This window comes from Stereum hirsutum, assembly GCF_000264905.1.
Source record: "Stereum hirsutum FP-91666 SS1 unplaced genomic scaffold STEHIscaffold_5, whole genome shotgun sequence".
Classification (NCBI taxonomy): Eukaryota; Fungi; Basidiomycota; class Agaricomycetes; order Russulales; family Stereaceae; genus Stereum; species Stereum hirsutum.
Window position 1 is genome coordinate 1,465,313 of NW_006763135.1, and position 19,622 is coordinate 1,484,934.

At 51.9% G+C, this 19,622-nt stretch overlaps 10 protein-coding genes across 10 annotated transcripts; 5 read left to right on the plus strand and 5 right to left on the minus strand.

Moving 5' to 3' along the window:
* Positions 1–62: 62 nt before the first annotated feature.
* On the minus strand, positions 63–1,792 carry STEHIDRAFT_146264 (acid protease; the record flags this gene model as incomplete). The annotated part of the gene is made up of 10 exons (XM_007302793.1): positions 63–109; positions 164–205; positions 265–408; positions 466–510; positions 567–626; positions 678–759; positions 815–1,084; positions 1,143–1,327; positions 1,380–1,394; positions 1,450–1,792. 10 exons carry the CDS (start codon positions 1,790–1,792, stop codon positions 63–65), a joined length of 1,233 nt encoding a protein of 410 aa, XP_007302855.1.
* A 716-nt stretch (positions 1,793–2,508) lies between these two features.
* Positions 2,509–5,032, plus strand: STEHIDRAFT_167530 (uncharacterized protein; the record flags this gene model as incomplete). The annotated part of the gene is made up of 7 exons (XM_007302794.1): positions 2,509–2,553; positions 2,608–2,682; positions 2,749–2,799; positions 2,990–3,244; positions 3,306–3,386; positions 3,443–4,222; positions 4,292–5,032. Exons 1-7 carry the CDS (start codon positions 2,536–2,538, stop codon positions 5,030–5,032), a joined length of 2,001 nt encoding a protein of 666 aa, XP_007302856.1. The 5' UTR covers positions 2,509–2,535.
* A 1,417-nt stretch (positions 5,033–6,449) lies between these two features.
* STEHIDRAFT_95202 (60S ribosomal protein L23) lies at positions 6,450–7,345 on the minus strand. The gene is made up of 4 exons (XM_007302795.1): positions 7,317–7,345; positions 7,133–7,256; positions 6,910–7,064; positions 6,450–6,835 (listed from the first exon to the last, which is right to left on the minus strand). The coding sequence occupies exons 1-4, from the start codon at positions 7,335–7,337 to the stop codon at positions 6,689–6,691; spliced, it is 447 nt and encodes a 148-aa protein (XP_007302857.1). The 5' UTR covers positions 7,338–7,345; the 3' UTR covers positions 6,450–6,688.
* Positions 7,346–7,903: 558 nt separating this feature from the next.
* On the plus strand, positions 7,904–8,143 carry STEHIDRAFT_155550 (uncharacterized protein; the record flags this gene model as incomplete). The annotated part of the gene is made up of 2 exons (XM_007302796.1): positions 7,904–8,029; positions 8,084–8,143. The coding sequence occupies 2 exons, from the start codon at positions 7,904–7,906 to the stop codon at positions 8,141–8,143; spliced, it is 186 nt and encodes a 61-aa protein (XP_007302858.1).
* Positions 8,144–8,306: 163 nt separating this feature from the next.
* Positions 8,307–9,113, plus strand: STEHIDRAFT_130153 (NAD-P-binding protein; the record flags this gene model as incomplete). Its single annotated transcript, XM_007302797.1, has 1 exon — positions 8,307–9,113. One exon carries the CDS (start codon positions 8,307–8,309, stop codon positions 9,111–9,113), a length of 807 nt encoding a protein of 268 aa, XP_007302859.1.
* A 460-nt stretch (positions 9,114–9,573) lies between these two features.
* STEHIDRAFT_77013 (MT-A70-domain-containing protein) lies at positions 9,574–11,630 on the plus strand. The gene is made up of 7 exons (XM_007302383.1): positions 9,574–9,999; positions 10,058–10,522; positions 10,587–10,691; positions 10,749–10,925; positions 10,991–11,259; positions 11,332–11,406; positions 11,473–11,630. The coding sequence occupies exons 1-7, from the start codon at positions 9,754–9,756 to the stop codon at positions 11,519–11,521; spliced, it is 1,386 nt and encodes a 461-aa protein (XP_007302445.1). The 5' UTR covers positions 9,574–9,753; the 3' UTR covers positions 11,522–11,630.
* Positions 11,631–11,849: 219 nt separating this feature from the next.
* Positions 11,850–14,148, minus strand: STEHIDRAFT_138608 (uncharacterized protein; the record flags this gene model as incomplete). The annotated part of the gene is made up of 12 exons (XM_007302798.1): positions 13,739–14,148; positions 13,538–13,682; positions 13,152–13,478; positions 13,044–13,079; positions 12,901–12,987; positions 12,767–12,838; positions 12,576–12,704; positions 12,430–12,498; positions 12,242–12,369; positions 12,085–12,198; positions 11,926–12,018; positions 11,850–11,864 (listed from the first exon to the last, which is right to left on the minus strand). The coding sequence occupies exons 1-12, from the start codon at positions 13,919–13,921 to the stop codon at positions 11,850–11,852; spliced, it is 1,398 nt and encodes a 465-aa protein (XP_007302860.1). The 5' UTR covers positions 13,922–14,148.
* A 250-nt stretch (positions 14,149–14,398) lies between these two features.
* STEHIDRAFT_77017 (alpha/beta-hydrolase) lies at positions 14,399–16,724 on the minus strand. Its single transcript, XM_007302384.1, has 7 exons — positions 16,516–16,724; positions 16,410–16,460; positions 15,604–16,357; positions 15,438–15,543; positions 15,240–15,323; positions 15,005–15,118; positions 14,399–14,900 (listed from the first exon to the last, which is right to left on the minus strand). The coding sequence occupies exons 1-7, from the start codon at positions 16,611–16,613 to the stop codon at positions 14,836–14,838; spliced, it is 1,272 nt and encodes a 423-aa protein (XP_007302446.1). The 5' UTR covers positions 16,614–16,724; the 3' UTR covers positions 14,399–14,835.
* A 998-nt stretch (positions 16,725–17,722) lies between these two features.
* Positions 17,723–18,675, minus strand: STEHIDRAFT_77021 (translational machinery component). Its single transcript, XM_007302385.1, has 2 exons — positions 17,911–18,675; positions 17,723–17,838 (listed from the first exon to the last, which is right to left on the minus strand). The coding sequence occupies exon 1, from the start codon at positions 18,624–18,626 to the stop codon at positions 17,934–17,936; it is 693 nt and encodes a 230-aa protein (XP_007302447.1). The 5' UTR covers positions 18,627–18,675; the 3' UTR covers positions 17,723–17,838; positions 17,911–17,933.
* A 171-nt stretch (positions 18,676–18,846) lies between these two features.
* On the plus strand, positions 18,847–19,228 carry STEHIDRAFT_155556 (uncharacterized protein; the record flags this gene model as incomplete). Its single annotated transcript, XM_007302799.1, has 3 exons — positions 18,847–18,855; positions 18,918–18,957; positions 19,035–19,228. The coding sequence occupies 3 exons, from the start codon at positions 18,847–18,849 to the stop codon at positions 19,226–19,228; spliced, it is 243 nt and encodes an 80-aa protein (XP_007302861.1).
* Positions 19,229–19,622: the final 394 nt, after the last annotated feature.

The following is a 19,622-nucleotide window of genomic DNA, read 5'->3' on the forward strand; positions in this document are numbered from 1 at the left end:
TCTAGCATACAAATTCAGTTCTGGGTACAATTCTCCCAGCCTGACCAAGCGACAGAGTCCGATCAGGCCTGAGTAGCAAACCCGACTTGAGTGTTGCCGACGTCAAAGACTATCGTTTTCTGTTAGTGGATCAGCCGTTCGAAGAATGTATGGAAACACAAACCTGCGTAAACATTCTGCAAGAACACGTCTCCGGCGACCCAGACTATTGACAAGAAAATTTCAATTGAAAAATGATGGATCATGAAAGCAAAACCGACATACATGGAATACCATCTTCGCCGGTGATTCCGCCAACACAATCGGGGGAGCCGACAGCAACTTGGCCGAGGTTGAACGTGTCCGCGGAAATAGGAAACGCCGTCCCACCAAAAGTCAAGCTGACGTCTGGCACAGAAGCACATGGGACTAGTAGGAAGGGACTCTGAGCACGACTGTTAGATAAAATTAGATTTTGGAACATACATGTGAAGAAGCCAGCACCGAGGGTTTGTGAGGCGTCCTGGGAACCTGGGTAACAGTGATCAATTGACATCACTGTAAAGGTTCATGAGAAAACTGAAAACCTGGTACAGCAGCGTAGAAGGCCGCCACGTCGTCAGTGGGTCCGATGATCAGGGTAGTACCTATTCAGAACTTGAGCAGGAGACCACACAACAACAGAGAAATGGCCGTACCAGTATCAACAATAGTGGTTACGTCGGTGACAGCAGCTGTTCCGTCCGCTGACACAGCATCCATATTGACTTGCCAAAACCCCTATAAAACAAATTATGTGAGAAGCGGGAGCATATGTGGAAGGAGTAAAACATACGACGGGATTAACGGGGACGTTGGTGATGTCTCCAGTGAAGGCAGAAGTGTCAACGCCTCCCAAGAAGAGCTCAGAGCCCGTAGGTGCGAGTTTGACCCCGAATTCAGGAGCAGTGACAACGCCTTCTGCGACGAGCGTTTGGAAGAAGGGATTGTCGCCAAAGACAGATATTTCGGGGAAGCCCATACCCAAGAGACCGTCCGGGGGAAATTCATCGATTGCAAAACCCGCAGAGTACTGGCTGGAGTCGCCCACAGATTGACTGGTCGCCTGAAATTCGATATATTAGTGTTCAGTTATGCACCTTCGAGGTAGCAGATTATCTCACAGTTAGGCCCGCCACAGTTACTGTGTCGGTGAATACGTCTCCTTCAACCGTAGAGCCATCGCCGAATGCTAAGCTATATGGTTGGGCCTGGTCGGCTGCCGTAGCACTGGCAGAGGGATCGAACAAGGTGTGACCTTCACAGTTCACCGTACAGTCGACTCCTGGTAAGAACAGATCGCTACTACCTGATATGCATCGTCAGAACACTTTGGATTCTGGACACGAAAGAAGCCTTACCAGTGTCGAAATCAACTGAAATAGGTCTAACTCAGTCTCAGTGCTCTGTTAAAGTGGACAGTGACCGTACCAGTGAAACCGACAGGGGGCGTCCCAACGCTGATATCTCCTTGCCACAGTTCGCCCTCATCGTCAGTCAATGCGTCTGCGCCGGTGGCCCTTTTTGTAAGGCCCGCTATGTTGCTAGGATGAACGCTTCCTGTGTTTCGCTCAAACGCAGCGAAGCCCCGCTGAATCTTCCTCTGCACAGAAGATTTATGACGCTGGATGAAGGTCGTGTTCACTACACCACTGTCGTCCGCTAGATTGAAGCGACGTGACAACGGTATGACGGTGCCGACACGAGGAGCGGTACGTTCAGCCGCGGTTAAAAATGGAAGGGCCAAGACGAATGCAGCAAGCGCAGTGTTCATAATGGCTAGGCGGGAGGGGAATGGGGATGAAAACAGGGCCTGTGAGTAGACCGCCACCCTCTTTATGGCTGTAAACCCAGAGTCTGAATGCAACGCTGCGCGTCATGAGAAAGGAGTGATAATTGAGCACACCCTGGTAACACACCTCGGGTATGTAAATATATGCAACTTCCTCATGACGCGACTTAGGTATCCACGACTCGTCGAATAGAAAACGTCAGGACTCAGAGTGAGCATGGCGCTGTGAACGAAGATCCTAGTGGAGATCCATCGTAGGTGGCACGGGAAGGCGATGAAGGAGTCCTACCGTATCAACATGTGTCTGTATCTGGCGCAGTGGTACGTGTCGGTGTGAAGATGGGTACTTATGGTTATCGAGGGATGTGCCACAGTCCGGCAGAAAAAGTCACCTAATACTACGACGACTCCACTTCATCGTGGAACCAATGCGACCAACAGCATATCGAAAGTGAGCGAGCGAGCCCGGAGTGTCAAGTGACTTGCACTCGGTATTATAAAAGATATGACTGATGAGAGTGAGCAGCTGCGGTTTGCTATGTGTGGGACAAAATGCGAGTTCATGTTGCAGCTGTTGAACGAATGTTGACGTTGGGCATCAAGAACCCTTCCGGACACTGCCGATCCAACGACCCTATTTACGCCTTTCTGTTTCTTTCCCACGCACTCCATCTCCTTTTGACCGCCACGGTAACGTACAAAGCTCGCTACTCTCAAACGCATATATGAGCGACGACACTTCAGTACGTTTATTTGACCAGTCGTTATGCAGAAATGCTAAAATCCGTGTTTCTTAGCTCCTTGAACGGTGCGACGTGAGTCTCGAGAGACCGACCCGCATGGAAAGCGATCTATTGGGGGACCACGTCCAGGTATTCCCTTCTCGCAATCTCGTTCCGGCATGCTGCTCACAACGAGTCTCCTAAATCCCATGGAAGGACTTGGTGGATTCTGTGCATTCCTCCCGTCCCACAAGCATGGAACATAGAGTGAGTCTTCAGACCGTGCGGCCACGGTCCACGGTGGAGGCATGCTACCTTCTGGCCACAAGGCTACGTGCCGTCCATCATTTGGGCAATCATAGCGTGGCTGCACTATTTGAGGAAGGGAATAAATGGATAACTTGTCTCGTCTTCCCATCGTATCCACATTCCTCTGATGCATATGTTCATTGCTTAGAACGACTCCTACGTCGAGGATATCCCTTTCCGCGACTCTTCTCTCCAGGAAAGTGCGGAAGAACCTGACGAATCAATCGGGTCCTGGTTTGGAAGAACACTCGAGACCCGCCAACATGAACCGCATCCGAGCCCCTCTGTACCCTCGTCCTCTCCTCCACCGTGGGGTCTATCCAGTCCTCCTCGCGCAGTAGCAACGTCACCTCCGACCTCTCCACCTGATGCGCCAGTAGGGACGTCTAATACCATCAAAGAGGTGTGCTAGTTATGTTCGTGCTGTTTTAGGTGCATATATGCTCACTTTCACGATTGTCCAGACCCCCAGCTTAACGGATGAGTTCGACGGATCACTTCCCGTACCACATCGTCTGGAAGCTGATGATGCCCAGATAACAACGGTCAGTAGAAATAGCAATCTTCCAAGGTTATATGCTGAGGTATGTATCATCTTAAGGAGTCCGATGGAATCTCTCGGGATGGCCGCATATATCCTGACTTGACCGACTTTGCCGCTTGCCCCATCCCCTCTGCCTCTCAGTCTGCTCTCGCTGACGAAAAGTCCTTGCTTTCTGCTATGGCCACTGAGAGCACCAAGATACAAGGCCACTTTCTTACTCCGCCTCCTAACTCTCGTCTTGATGGCGGAGCAGAGGTTTCAGATCCTAAAGACAGCTCGAATCTCAATGATGTCCCTACTGCACTTGTTTCTCAGACGGCCAACCTTAGCAACTCCCCTCGCTTAGTTCATTCGCCTCGCCCACTGTTTCCCATTTCTCAAACATTCACAACTGCTCGCGATGAGGAGTCTACCATCCTGCCGCCTTCGAGTCCTTGTTACCCGGAGCCGTCTCATGCTCATGACCTACTACTTCCGCCTTCTTCCCTGCCTGGTTCTCCTATTTCTGAAGTTGCCCCGGACGCTTTTGATGAATCTTCTAGGACTCATTCCTCGCCACAGGCTGCTTCTTCCCCTCCTCCGGATCCTTTACCAGAGGTTCACAGTGATAGCATCCTTATGGATATCCCAGACGATGCCGATGACACATCTTCCTCGCGCATTCGATGCACAATGTCGAGCCCTGGACCTTCGATGCATCTCAATGAATGCCTACCTAGCTCTTCCCCTCCGCCTTTGTCACCTTCACAAGTTTCTCCCAGAAAGCGCGCCGTCAGCCTCACCGAAACCGACGCCGAAGAAATGGACGGACAGGCATCTAAACCTTCCAAACGCCAGGTTCGCTTCTTCTCACGCTCCGAGCCTATGTTCTCTCTCACAAATGTGTGACTTCATCCCTTTTCTCAGAGAATGGATGACGTCCGTTCTTCCCCACCTCGTAGCAGCACCCCGAATCCAAAGAGGCCGACCCTCGCTTCGCAGCTACGTTCCCACAAGAAACTGTCCACGCCGTTCCGCTCTCCTCTCACGAGCAAAACGGCCACAGCGGAACGCCAGGTCAAGCTCGAGGACGAATCGACTTCCACTCAATCCTCCGCTGGACCGTCACGCAAAACCCCCCTTCCGACGGTTCCAAATGTCAGGGCTACCATCGCAAAGCAAGCTCTTGCTTCTCGTGCCGCCAATCAGTTCAAGTCACCTCTCGCGCAGTCCAAGCCTTCTGATGGTTCACGTACGGTGATCTTGCCTACACCGAAGATACAGGCCCTGGAGCGGAGGATGACGCTTTTGAAACGTGCTGTGAAGATTCAGCGAGAGGGTGACGAGGACCATCTGGCGGAGTTGGCGAAGAAATGGAGGGATGCTGGCAGGGAGGCGGCGTACGAGCTATGGGAACTTGTCAGAGACATGACGAAGGGTGATGAAGGTGTCACCGGGGCTAACAAAGGTAGCCAGTGGGGATGGGGATGGGAAGAAGGGGTTAAGAAAGATGAGGAAGGCGATGAAAATATGAGCGTTGATAAAGTCGAGACGGAAGCTGAGAGTGAGGTGAAGGAGGAAGAGACACTTGGTCTCATGCTGAGGAGGCTCGGTATTGCACCTGAGACGTTGGGTTGGAATGAAGAGTCTGAGACGTTCGAGGAGTAGATGTCAAAGGGCTTCGTGGCGGATGTCTGCGTTCGATGACTTCTTGTTCTTCTTGTTGGAGCTGATAGCATTGGTGCTAAATAACAAAATTGAACCAGCTTGTTACAATGTCGGCATGTTTTCCGTCCGTGTACATTTAATAAGTTCAAGCGATGAAGCAAGTTGCAGCTAAGCAACTGGATCACTGTGCGGGCGAGATGATTTCGCCACCGTGTTCCTCGCCGCACGAATTCTTGTGGCGTTGCGCCTTCAACTTCCTCCGCTCTGTCCTCTCCACCAAATCTTTCTTCTGTTCCGCTGCATAGCGTATATACCGTCATGGCTGCTGGCCGAAAATCTACCATCCACGACCTCACCTCCCTCCGTCTACACCCAGACGGTCGTCGCGTAGCACCCAACCCTTTCGCACCAGGTCCCAGCAACACTCATGACAGCTCAAACTCCAAGGGAAAGGCGAAGGCCGTCTCTCAAGATCCCAAAGTGCCCGAAGACTTGCTCTACGTTCCCAGGCATGCACGCGGGCTCCATACGAAAAAGACGAAATACGTGGTGAAGGATGCGAGAGGGAATTGGATCGCGAGGGATGCTGTGGGTTTTGTCGGGGTACCGAGGGAGGTGAAGAAGCGGAGGAAGGGCGCAGAAGGGGATATCGAGGAGGCTGAGGAGTTCAATCCGGAAGCTATGGGGGAAGGAGAGGGAAGTTCACCTGAGTTGCAGACGGAAGGGGATGGTCGCAGAGCAAGAAAGAGACATAAAGGTCTTGTAGAGAAAGATTTCGATCTTCTTGGGTCTGGATATGAGAATGTGAATGTCGAAACCTCAGGTTCTGGCTCCGCTGGTACAAGTTTGCCTTTGCCGTCTTCCGTACGCATCTTTTCCTTGCTCCTCTTACTCCTCCAGTTCGAAAGAGGATGTGTACTCAAGCGATGTATTTACTTTGCGTCTTAGGATCTATTGAAATGCATCCACCATTTTGCAAGCGCGTACTACTCCTCACAGGGCCAACTCTTCAACGCTTCTGCCGAGGTCTGGCAGGAGAGAAAGGAAAGGAAGGCCAGGAGGCTACAGAGGCAGAATGAAGGCAAGGAGTCTGAAGAGGAAGAGGACACCGACGATGAGGAGGACGGTGCGACGATGAGGGATAGTGCGAAAGGGAAGGGAAAGGATAGCAAGAAAGAGATACGGAGAGATATGTATAAGAAGTTTGACGGGACGGCATTGATGGCTATTGGTACGTCACGTTTTGCCACTCGCCCACGAAGTACGTTTTCGAAATTGTCTTGTCTGCAGGCATGATACTTCAAGAGCATATGTCGCATATGTTGAAGGACAGTGTACCACCTCGGAGAGTCAAGAGGGTTGGTCCCAAGACACAACATGACGACGAGGAACAAGAAGAGTCCGGTAGAGGTGCAAGAAAAGAGGATATTGAGAGCGAAGACGAGGATGAGGACGGTGATGAGGGTGAGGGTGAGGGTGATCTAGAAACAGACTGAGGAGTCCCACTCAATGTCTTGACATACATCCACTCGCCGTACTATTATGGCTGGCTCCTCACAATCGTCTTGTTAGCCTACTGGTCCGGTGAAAGGATAGCAAGAGCGGATGGATAAGATGCCAACGACAACAAAGGAGAAAGCGAAAACAAGCTGGATGCTACCGCAGTGTGCCATCCTCCCACCGCTTCAAGATATTCTTCTGGAGCACACCCATATTGTCGTCCTCAAAAATCCGCAACCTTTCCAGCCTACGATCCCGTAGTTTGTTCTTCGGAAGCATGCCTGAAACCGCGTGGCGAATGATCTACATGGAGAGGTTCGAGGAAAAGACATGTTAACACCATAGGACTTGGCACGAAGAGGCAATGACAGACGCACCTCATCAGGTCTTCTCGCCATCATATTCTGGTACTTGACCTCCTTCAAGCCACCGGGAAACATAGTATGTGAACGAAAGACAAGCTGTTGCTCCTTCTTTCCGGTGACTTTGATTTTCTTGCAGTTGGTCACCAGGACGTAGTCGCCACAGTCAACTAAGTGTGTACGTACGTGTCAAAAGTGTCAGTAGTTCAACATATACTTGATAATTGACCGAACGCACCAGAAGGATCGTAGATGGGCTTATGTTTGCCCATCAGAACGATGGCAATTCGCTCAGCAAGTTTCCCAAGAATGCGGTCGCTGGCGTCGACATGATGCCAAACGCGTGCATACGCGAGCGCAGTCTAGTAAAATATAGCCTCAGGATCCTGCTGGTATATGTGATAGAAGAAAAAGGTACCTACGTTGCCAACGGCTTGAGACATGTCCAGTCAAGGTGCAATGCGCTCGATCGCGAGCCAGGAGGAACGCAAGCTGGTCGTACCACCGACACCTAACCCTATAGTTGGGTCTCAAGTCGTTCTCGCCACTCGTCGGCTCTTCAAGTTCTTCCTCTTCCTTTTGCCACAGTTCACCTCCTTTTCTGAGCTACTATCCAACGCAATATACTGCAATAGTCCACCAGGCTCTCCACAGAAATACTTCCAGCTATTCCGGCCTCGTATACAGCATCTTTACTGCACGAACGCGGTTCATCCTGGGTCATCAAAGGAGGGAACCAATGTCGGAAATTGCTCTGGGTCTTATCCACGACATCCTCACGCTCGAAGCCTGAGCTCGTAGATATGTCATGTGAACTGCTTGCGCATATAATGTCGACATCAAAATACTCGTTCTCTGGTGTTATTCGTCACTGTCCCTCGATAGTTCTGCATCGCACGCGGCCCATCACGTTTTCTCTTGTTGACAGGATATAATGGCTATCAGCGGTTCCAAAGAACCCTGAGATGGTATATATACCAAGAATGAGAAGGCAGAAGGACTTAGCATCATGGGCTTAAATGGCACCGACCTTGTCCCACTGGATCCCGAGGCATGGTGGGTAAAGGATGATGGACCCATCTTCCAGCAGGACGACATGACCGTCGGTAGAGGACAGCGTACCTTGGAGAACCTGGTAAGTCTAATTAGGCATAGCTATCCTTGTGGATCGCTCATGCCTTTCCTTTAGTCGCGGCAGGAGTCGAGTATCCAGCTGTTGTGGGATTTTGAAAGGCCAGTAGAGGTATAAGTGATTCTCCGGTACTTTGTCTCCTCGTGATTGAAATACAACATAGACGCGTCAGATCGTGCGGTCGCGATCGAGAGAGGCGCTCTATGAGGTAGACAGGCTGTGATGATTCGGGCGAGCATCTCCCTCTGAACTCATCATCGACTTTCTTGTTGTGCCCACCATGAACCGCGCAAATCCCTTCATCTTGATCTGCCCTGCGACCCGTGGTCTGTCTTTGGCCTTGACGAGGCATTACCTTCGTACAACCAACCTACCCGTCTATGCCACTCACCGTTCAGGCAAGCCCGAAGCCATCTCAAATGACATCCTCGCGCCTCTCAAACACGTTGATCCCAAGCGACTATCACTTCTACATCTAAACCTCGAGAACGAGCAAAGCATCTCATCCGCTGCTCAACAGCTCTCCGACTCACTTCCCAAAGACGCGGACTCGTTCCTACATACGGCCTTCTTCACCGGGGGTATCCTGCATCCTGAAAAACAGCCCGCCGACCTCGACGCCGCATCGCTTATCCAGGCATTCCAGATCAACGTCATCTCACATCTCCTCCTCATCAAGCACCTCTCGACGTTCCTCCCTACTTCGCATACCCTCGCTTCTGCTCCGAGTAACAGCCTGAACGGCGGGTTAGCACGCTGGGTCCACGTCTCAGCCCGCGTGGGCTCCGTCTTGGATAATAAAACCGGGGGATGGTACTCATACCGTGCGTCGAAGAGCGCGCTCAACCAGGTCGTAAAAACATTCGATCTGCAGCTGCAGATGAAGAAGATACCGGCGATGTGCGTGGGTGTGCACCCGGGCACGGTGAAGACGGATCTGAGTAAGAGGTATTGGGGTGGAGTACCGGAGGGGAAGCTGTTTGAGCCTGAGTATGCGGCTGAGAAGTTGAGTGGGGTGGTTGCAGGTTTGGAGGAGAAACAGAGGGGGAGAATATGGGACTGGGCTGGGAAGGAAATAGTGCCTTAGAGAACCACACGATGTACTTATCGATAAAAATTTTGATACCTGCAACAACACTGTGACTGTCAGCGCAGAAGAAGCCTTCATGACGGGAGGGAAAAGGTAAAATAAGAGACTCAAGATTCCCAGAGCGAGCTGAGGTCTGAAAAATTCGCAAGGTGACTTTGAGATGAGGCCTGTACACGGAATTTCCTAGTAAAAGGCGAGGAAATTGTCTGTTTGTATTGACCTCAGCCACCAAGTAACGTTGGAGCAAGGCCGCATCCCAACAGACAACTCTGAATTTTGCGTGGGAGACGGGTGCCAGTCTAAGAAGCGACGAGGCTGCCCCTGTTCGATCTCCGCGCGTCACTTGCCTCTCCTCCACATCGCAAGCATCATGTCTGAGGACCAGCTGAGGACTGTGGCGGCCTCGTCCATATTTTCTCTTGTATCATCAGCGAAGATATCTGCACCCATATCCTCCATCGACCTTCTCACTACCATCATCGCCGCAGGTACACCTCACGGCTTGCTCAGCTCTTCCCCCGCACCTTCTTTCCGTCTCACAGACTTGCCTCGTTTTGAGCGTATCCTCGACTGGCTCTCAACCCATTGGGACCAAGGCTCTCTCACTCTTTCTCGTGACGATGATGGTCTTACCGTCATGGACATTCATCTTGGCTCGGGCAGCAAGTTGGACGCTGCCGCCTTCGTAGCTGCGGGGAAGAAGCGCAAACGAGTGGTTGACGAGGATGCGGACTCAGCAGCAGGTAGCGGGGATGAGGCGGAGGAGTCTTACGAGGAAGTGAAAATGCCTGTGTCTGCACTTGAGAGCTTGACGAAGGATCTCAAGGAGGTCTATACCGTGCTTCAGAAGAGCACGGCTCGCGGGCGTCTACTTGCTGAGCAGGTCTGTCTCATTTCGGATCACTCTGGAAGCACTCAACTCATGGTTTATTCATGTTCAGTTCCGCTCAGCCAATCCTTCATTCGAACCCATATGCTCACATATCACCAAGTCAGACTGTCTGAAAGCGCGTTCTGCTGCGTTCTCCACCACCCCCGCCACCATCTGCGACCGCGTCCACTTCAGACCCCTCATTCGGCCCCATACTGACCCTGCCCTCGGACACTGCTCCTACCTAAATACCTGCTATTCGGAGCCCACATACGCTCAGTCACCGTCCATACCACCCCTACCGTCGTCGCAGAACCACATGAGCGCGCAGTGGCCCAAGCCGCAGCTTCCGTCAGGTCTGGGAGCTGGAGGCAGAGGGAAAGAGAAGGCTCCGTGCCGGTACCTGCATTACGAGGTGGACTGGGATGCGGGAGATGCAGGGAAGGGAGACGATGTGAAGAAGGATACGACCATGAGGAAGAAGCCTTATAGGTTGGGCATTGGTTTGGGACCCATGGGGAAGGGGCTGACCACGGTAAGTCACGATGCTTAATTCAAGCTGTCGTCACTGCAGTTAACGAACAACACTCGCGGTACAGCTTCCACCACAGTGGATCAATTGCGACCTTCGTCGGTTCGACTACTCTGTTCTTGGTAAATTCCATGTCATCATGGCAGATCCACCATGGGATATTCACATGAGCGTACGTCCTCCACGTTCTGTTGTCCTGACAATCCTCTGACCAAACATTTTCTCATAGTTGCCGTATGGAACCATGACGGACGATGAGATGAGAGCTATGCCCATCCCAGCTTTGCAGGATGAGGGATTGCTGTTCCTATGGGTGACAGGTCGCGCCATGGAAGTCGGACGCGAATGCCTGCGTGTATGGGGCTACACTCGGATAGACGAGGTCGTCTGGGTGAAAACCAACCAGGTAAGCTCGTTTTTGATCCATTCGATAATCGTCCGCATAGACCATTAGCTGAACAACTCGTTCAGCTTCAGCGCGTCATTCGCACAGGCCGTACGGGCCACTGGCTCAACCACACCAAGGAACACATGTTGGTGGGCATGAAGACGAATATCGACGCCGATGGAAACCTGAAGTTTCCGCCGTGGGTGAATCGGGGGCTCGATACGGATGTCATCGTTTCCGAGGTGAGGGAGACGAGCCGAAAGCCGGACGAGGCGTATGGATTGATTGAGAGGATGTGTCCTGGTGGGAGGAAGATTGAGATTTTCGGAAGGAAGCATAATGTGCGACCAGGGTGAGTCTGTGGTTGTTTATGAGATGTGGATTGAGGGAGGCTGACTTTTACTGGTGACTTCGGACTCTCCAGGTGGTTGACTTTGGGAAACCAATTGGGCGGAGACCAGATATTTGAGGAGGATCTGGCGACGAGGATCAGGACTAGGTGCGTTCTTGCTGGTATTTACATCATGACCAGTCTCTGAATGGCTAATACGGTTGATTCATCCAGGTATCCTGAGCGTGCGGTGAATGTATCTACTGTCCCCCAATATTCGTGACAAATGAGGCACGCATCCGTCCCTCCGTCTTGTTATCTGCTTTCTTGAACTGCACCTCGGACATTTGTCGATCATCTTGTGTAACTACCTGCTCCATCTCTGTATAATCATCACAGTCAACTCGAAATATTCGCAAGCTTTGGGCTCGCCACTGAGACTTCAACAGTTCAGCAATGTCGTTCGCAAGAAGTACCAGAATTATAGATGGGAGATAGATACAGAAGTTGAACATAGTAACTGATGAAGCACTGGTCGAAAGATACACGGATAGATCTCAAGTTCGCTGCCTCTTGGACAAATCTATTGTCAACCATCCATCCGTTCACCTTCAGCTTCGATTATCCTAGCGGTCAGCCATTGAAAGAACATACCGTCATAGCTCTCGTCATTTTCCCTCTTCGTACCTCTGTTTGCCACCCTGGGGTCCCGAGTGCGTTCGACAAATTGAGCGCCCGGAGGCGGGAATGGGAGAGCTCCATGATTACGAGTTCCTGGTCCTAATCCACCAAATAAATGAGTTCGAGAACGAGGGTGATTATAGTTTGCAAGCATTGAATTCTCACCTGGGCCATAGAGATCACGGGGGTGAAAGGCCCCTGGCCCGCCACGGGTGGTAGTATCACGCCGAGGCTGATTGTACCCAGTGATATCGCGTCTGGAGGGGTAGGAGTATCCTCCTGACGAGACAACAAAAGATACATGAGTACCAGTACAACACACCGTGGTAGAATCAACGAAACCTGGTCCTGAGTGTTGATGTTGTGCGTGAGGTATTCCGGGTGGGCGAGGGTATCCTTGAGCGCCGAGATTGTCATGCCCTGGCTCAGACTTGACAGTGTATGGGTATTCTGTACAGGATGATGACGTTCGACTTGGTACGAAGCTCATTCAGACGGCCTTGGACTTACGACGTGGGCCCGGTGGTGGTGGGTATAAGTTGTGTGGCTGATTAGGCTCGTGTTTCACGGGGGGATATCCTACTTAAAGAATCAATATGTTTATCACGACGAAATGAGTGAGGGAAAGGATCGTGAGACGAAGGCAGGCAACGCACCAGAGACGTTCGATGACGGGGCTGCTTGTGGGTTTTGATCTTGTCGCGCCGGAGGAATGCCAGGCTCTGGTTTGACCACAGGCTCAGTTTTCACAGCATTCGCCGCTGTTGAGGACGGCCCGGCTCCAGCTGAAAATTTGATATGAGATATGAGGCCAAACGACTCCATAACGTAGATGTACTCGATATACCTGAGTTCGTTGCAGGTGCAGATCCTCGCCATTGCAGGTAAGCTTCCAACAGAGCAGGAGAAGGTTTGTGCTCTGTACGAGAGTGAATTCGACGTCAAACGCTGTGACTAATCACTAAAGAGATTGCAATATACCCTCAGACGGTTCATCTTTGACGGATCCGCTTCCCGGCTCTCGTTTGACATGGTGATTAGAGCGAAGAGCCTGCAGAGAGGCCTCCTCTGGGGTGACTCGTTAATGAATGTTGCGCACGGGATGGCAAATAGAATGAAGTCACCTTGCTCGTATGGATCCATCTTCGACTTCAGTTTGGCTATTGCAAGGAACAGTAGCTGTGTCAGCCCTGGTTTGCAAAGCATGCCACCACACAGGCTCGAAGACTGACCTGATTGATCTTGGTGCTCTGCCTTGACGGTAGGAACGACGGACTTCACGTCCGCTTCAGTCTTCGGCTTAACATCTACTTCAGTCTTCGGCTTAACGTCTACTTCAGTCTTCGGCTTCGCGTCTCCTGGTGCTTCCGGTTTGACCACCGGTTCCGGAGTAGGGGAGCGCAACATATCTTGCGGCCACGGTAGAGCCCATCCCATCCTTTTAATCGGCTGTGATATCGTGTGACCCTTATACCTCTTAGGTCGAGGGTACGGTAAAGAAAAGGGTATCTTTGTGCCTTGTTTCAGTTCGTCCGGTATAGTCTCGGTCCAGCCATCTCCTGTATGAAGCAACGTTGACATTGTTAGTCGGGTTCAAATGGAAGACGTCGAGACCTACGGTTCGCCGGATTTCCCTTCGCCTTGTAGTCATAGAGGTAAACATTCGAAGGAGGCAAATTAGGCCTCGGCCCTATATGTTGTCCTAATACTGGAAGCGCGAACAAGTCATTGCCTTTGGGGATCTTGACAAGGACTTCATTTCTCTGTGGGCGATGTCAGCGATCCCAAAAGGTTCTCCGCATGCTATAAAACGTCATACCGTCCTCGTCCAATAAACGGCTTCAACGGGATCAAACTGTGTACCTAGCATGAATTTAAACCACGTTCCAAGCCGGGCGAAGCTCTGAGGGTCTGACGCCCTGTGGGCAGGCTGCGCCATGCCAATAGGATTCTCGACCACCAGGTAGTCAGAGTCCTCATCCTCTTTGTATGTTTTGACCATTAAGTTCAAGACGGTCAGAGACGCATGCACGTCGTCTCCAGACTACCAGACTAAGAGAAACACCGGAGCTGCTTACTCAAAACTCGCCACAAGATACGCTGAACGGTAAACAGGCCACAGCGCGATATCTACCAACCGAAGGACCCAGAAAATACGCAGTGAGCGGTTACGAACTTGAGCTGAAGCTAGTGATGCAGTCAAAGTAGCCTCGAGGCGGACCACAAAGCCGTCGATGATCGTGGCAGCGAAGCAGGAGTTGACGAACCTCACCGACGCCACACCATTTGGTGTACCCATTTCAAACTCCGCGCAATCGCAATTTCAAATCGCCACTCCGACGGTCGCGTTGGAGAAAACAAAATTTAATTCTACAGATAATGCATATTCATCTTGGGCATCCTGTGTATTTTATCCTGGGAACCTTAATGCATTTTCTCAGCCCCAAAGTCAACAGCTTGAGTGAGTATGGGAAGGGAAGCGAGAAAATGAATTAATTTAGAATGGCGGATTAAGGAGTGGGCCTACACTGTAGGTCGACGCCCGGCACGGCGGCAGCTAATGATTATCGTAGTGGGCCACACCAAAGTTCTGCCTACTCAGAGGCACATTATCTAGAGAATTCAAAACCTTCAGGCGGCAGAATTCAGACAGACTGAAAACCGCTAAAGCGTAGACCTAAAAGCATATTAAGTACAAGAGAGAACAAGACAACAACACATTCGTAGATTATAGAGTCCGAGTACACGTCCCAAGATGATCTAGCGATGAGAGACTCCCCACTATCCATACCACAACATGCGACAACCAGAGAAAAAGAAGGTGAAAGTCTTGGGACCATGGTTGAGCCAAACAGAGGAACGGGGCCCCTCAACGCTCTACCACGGTCTCCGACGACAGCGAGATGGAGGTACCGATCAATCACGATAGTCGAGTTCCTTCATGAGGAGCTTGTTGACGGCCTTCGCATTGTCGAGGTATACTACAAGGGGACAAAGAACCGGTGTGAGCTCTGGTGCACAGGGTATGGGGCAAACGAATGTGCGCTCTGGGTAGAGTAGGCGCAAGTATAGAACGCTAACGTACCATGGTGGCCAGCTCTGGGTACGATATACATCCTTCCATCCTCATTGCCAGCTGCGCGCATGTTATCTATGGACTGAACTCCGCCTTCTGGGTCCATCCAGTCATGCTCGCCGTCTATCGCCACGCAAAACGATCGAGAGTCAGTTTAGTTTAGATGCGCTTGCACTCCGAAATGAAATGAAAAGGCGGGGTCGAATCCGGTTAAGACCGGGGCTGAGATGTGCACAGGACTTACAAACGAAGGTGACTGGGATATCGAGTGCCGCGATTCGATCGACGAGAGGCATCCGAGCGTGAGCACCTGGTGCTAATATATGGGCTGCAAGGGAGTAGAGAAGGGCCGAAGTGACAGGTCCGTGTCAGTGATATGAGATATCGGTGAGAACAAGGCGAGCGAGGGAGTTGTGAGACGAAAAACGGAGCTGAAACTTACAAATGCAGTACTCCCCAGAACCCTTTGCCAATGTGATGTTCATAATGTAGTCATGCATCTCTCTCGTCTCCTCTTCGCTCAACGCCGAGAACCGTCGAGACGAGTACTGAGAATGACCATGGTTAATAGGGAGTCGAAAAATAAATGTTGGGTAAACTGAAATTACCTTGCCAACAAGCATGGGTCCCCAGAACAAAGTCGACCGTACAACCTGGAAAGGACTCCATCCTTCTTCCCATAGATAGGTGAACAATTTGGCCCTCGTACTCTCCTGTCTTTTCTGAGCCGCCTGCTCCTGCCTAACCTCGTTCACATTCCGTCTCGTCGCCGCTTCCGGCCCTTCAGAACCACTCATCTGCTCATCCGTCACCTCCCTCGAAGGCATCGTGGTATTATTCGGATCCCTCGGCACGCCCGCAGGCGAAAGCAAGACCAACTTGCTGACCCGAGTGGGATACTTCAACGCATAAACTACGCTGAGATATGCGCCAAGCGAGTGACCGACGAGTGTCATCTTCTCCAACCCCATTCGTTGCCGCCACTGCTCCAGAGAGTCGACGAAGAAAGACTCTGCCTCGGCGACCCTCCCCTCTATATCGTCGCGTCGAGCCTTGACGCGGAAGGGAACGCGAGCGGAGCGACCCATGCCGAGCCAGTCGAGAGCATAGGCGGGTGTACCTTGCTTAGACACCCACTGGGCCAAGGTTGGGAAGTTGAGGAAATAGAACCCGAGGCCGGCACCATATCCGTGAAGGAAGACTGGTGGTGGTGGTCCGTTGTGAGATGGGGAGGTGGGAGTGAAGGACACGGTGTTTAGGTAATGTTTAGGATTGTCGAGGGCGACCTGGGTACTCCGGGCGACGACCGGACCATCCTCGGAGAGAGACTGTTGTGAAGAAGACTTGAAGAATGGTAGGCGTCTGTTCATACATGAGTGCATGATAGATACGCTAGACAAAGTGAGGGACGCACCGTAGAAGACGCTCTTCACTATGTGCGCTCTGCTTCTCTCCAGCTGACCACCTGGATGGTCACCATTGGCGAGAAACTCTTTGGCGATACAAACAAGAGTGCGTACCAAGATTTGAACGATGCAGCGAACGTCGAGGGGATCTCGCGGGCTGGTGGAAGTGAGACTGTCGCACCGTCGCCGAGAGGGTCAGTAGCAGTAGCCATAAGTCTGAAGAGACGGGCGCGTGCAGCTGCTGAAGCCAGGAGGGGTGTTTAAGATAGTGGGAAGAGTGTGAAGGTAAATTGGGAGAGAAGGGAGGTGACGGAGGGAGAAAACGAGAAGGCAGCGAAAGAGGTGAAAGTGGGCCAAAGTGATATAGCGTGCCGGAGCGTGCGCAAAGCCGGCTGTGGCAATCGGCAGACGTCAGCGATTGATCGAGTTATGTAATCGTTAGATACAGCTTCGTGCCACCGCCACACCTCACCATCTTCAAACTGTCCTCAACACATTCTCTTGAGTCTCGACCCCGTCCATTCCCCAACACGTTGTCCTACTCCCCAGCATGCTGCATCTTGAACGGGTCAGGCGGCTCCTTGTGTAGAATAACAGTCATCGCGCTGATCCTCTTCACGTCCATTATCAGTGTCGCACCGTGGTCCCCATTCTTGTGTAGTGAACCTAGACTCACGACTCCAACGATGGGGATGAAAAGCTGCCCCAGTTTTGCATCAGGATTTCCAAAAGCCTGAGAACAGACCAGGCCAGAACATACCTCTACCGTCCTGCTCCTCGTACCACTTCGCATCGTACAGCAACAAGACTCCCTCATCTCCACCCATGTCCATTAACTTTCAAATCGCCGCCTCATGTCACTCTGTAATCCCAATCTTCCTATACGAGCATCACGTACGGCAATAGTGAAGCGCGCGCCAAGATGTTGTGGTGTTTGGAAGCGGCGACCATGCACGTCGAATCGTTCTCGTAGCAGTCAAAGCCAAAGGCCAACGGACTTCTGCTTCTCACTAGAGGTAATGCGTGCGAGAAAGAGAGGAGTCGGCGGAATACACAGAAGTGGCACCAGCAAGGATATTCGGCTCTTTCGCTTGAGAGGGACTTGAAGGAGGAGAGAGCGGCCAACTTTGTCTTGCGTTTCGTGATGGAGGTCAGTGCTTGGAGGAATTGGAGAGGATCGCATGTCGTGGAGATTTGTAGTTGGAAACAGTGTGTCATGACGTCGAAATCTTTGGCCGATCGCTGGACTGACGTCCTACCATAGAGAACGACCATAAGTTAACCGTGGGCGGTACCAAAAGAACCGACGACTCGTTCGTTGTGAATCAGGCTTAAGATTTCGAAGGCACGGTGAACGAAGCACCATACAAGAAGCAAAGCAAGGGATGAATATGACGGCCACTAAAATGCAAATAAACATAGAACGCAGAACGAGTCCTGCACCAAATAAACCAAAGGGGGGTCAGACCTCTCACAAAACGAACTCGAGCACAAGAAAAAATAACGCACAGAGGAAAAGACACCACACCCCTTCACAATCGCCTCGTCTTCTTCGCCCTCGTTCCACCAATCTTAATCGGCGTCTGGTCCGTCAGCCTATTCACCATCGGCCTCACCATCTCCCCCTCACTCGTCATCAACGCATTATACACCGCGTCCCTCCCGTCTCCGAACCCCTTGAACAAAATCTCGACCTTCAGGGTCGGTATCTTAATCTGCAAATCCTCCAGCCTCTTGAACGCCCTCACAACACACTGATACCCCGCCTCGTAGTCCCCCTTCTTCGAGCCCTTGAACCCGACCGAGCCCCCCGACCAACCCGACTTCGAAATCGGATTGCCCCGCTCGTTCGTGATCACAATCTGCGTGTTGTTAGGCCCGCTTTTGACGTACAGACGGTGTTGGACCACATTGGTCGCTTGTGCGCTGAGAGAGGTAGAGCCGGAGGACTGGGCGAGGGGATTGATGGGTATCGCGCCAGGAGGGGCTTCTGGCGGTCCTGCGTCCGAGGCCGGTAAAGCGCCTGTTGCTGTTGCTAAATGAAAGGCAAAGGGTGGGGTCGGTGCTGGTGGTGGAAGTGTAGAGGTAGACGTGGATGTAGAAGTCGAGGAAGAAGGGTACGCGGGTGTTTCCTGTCGTCGGTACAGCGAAGTCGAAAGCATCCGACGCGTCGTCGTCCTTGGTGTGATAGTGCGAGCCGACGCCCGCAGAGCAAACAACGACATGGCCCACCGCTTTTTGGTGTGAATTGAGTGAAAGGGTGAGTACTGAGCGAGCAGACGCGTCGGCCGGTTGAGATTTCGACTTGGTCAAAATCGCGAGGAAACCATTCGTCCGTTCGGGCTCCGCCGACTTCCCCATTTGGATGGGCACCTTCGGACGCGAGCGGAACGCAAGGACGAGCAACCTGAACCTCTTCACCGCACGCACGCACAACTAAAAGCCATGTCTGGGGTACGTTCTTTCTTCTGTTGTCCGTCGAACCTCTGTCACTGACATATAAACCATTTGATTAGCTCTCCAACGCGTTCTACAACGCTTTCGTCAAGCGAAACAGTGAGCCCCGCTAAAACCATAAATATACCAATCGCAAAGCCCTCACTCATCCTTCCCTTACCTTCTCAAACGAACAGGTGTCTACGTGAGCACTATCTTCGTCGGCGCATTCGCTTTCGGCGTCGGCTTTGACGTCGGCGTCACTAAACTCTGGGATACCTGGAACAAGGGGGTACGTCCACCTCTCCACCTCTCCACCCCTCCACCTCCCTCTGCCACCCCATCCCCCCCGACTACCACCCTCTCACTTCCCCGAACGAGCGGAACTTAACGCCCGAACGCCTATTCGGTTTTACAGAAACAATGGAAAGACATCCGCTCGAAATACATCACGGAGGAATGAGCGTCTGACTAGATTAGGCTCTGTTCGTCTCGTCTTGTATGTGGTCATGAGAATCCATTTTCTTTCTTTCTTTCTTTCTTCTTGGCATCGTTATGTCTTCCTTGTGAGCTCTGAGCAACACACATCCCGCGATCGCGACGAACCGAGCATATCGACCGACCACCACATCGACTTCAGCGCACCCTTCCCATCCCGGCAGACCAACTCCATCTCACCCACCCTACACATACCTCCAAGCCTTCGACCATCTATTGATGCCCAGCCCCTCAGCCTACGCAACCCTCCATCATCCAAGACGCAAGACGCAACCCAATGCCTTCTA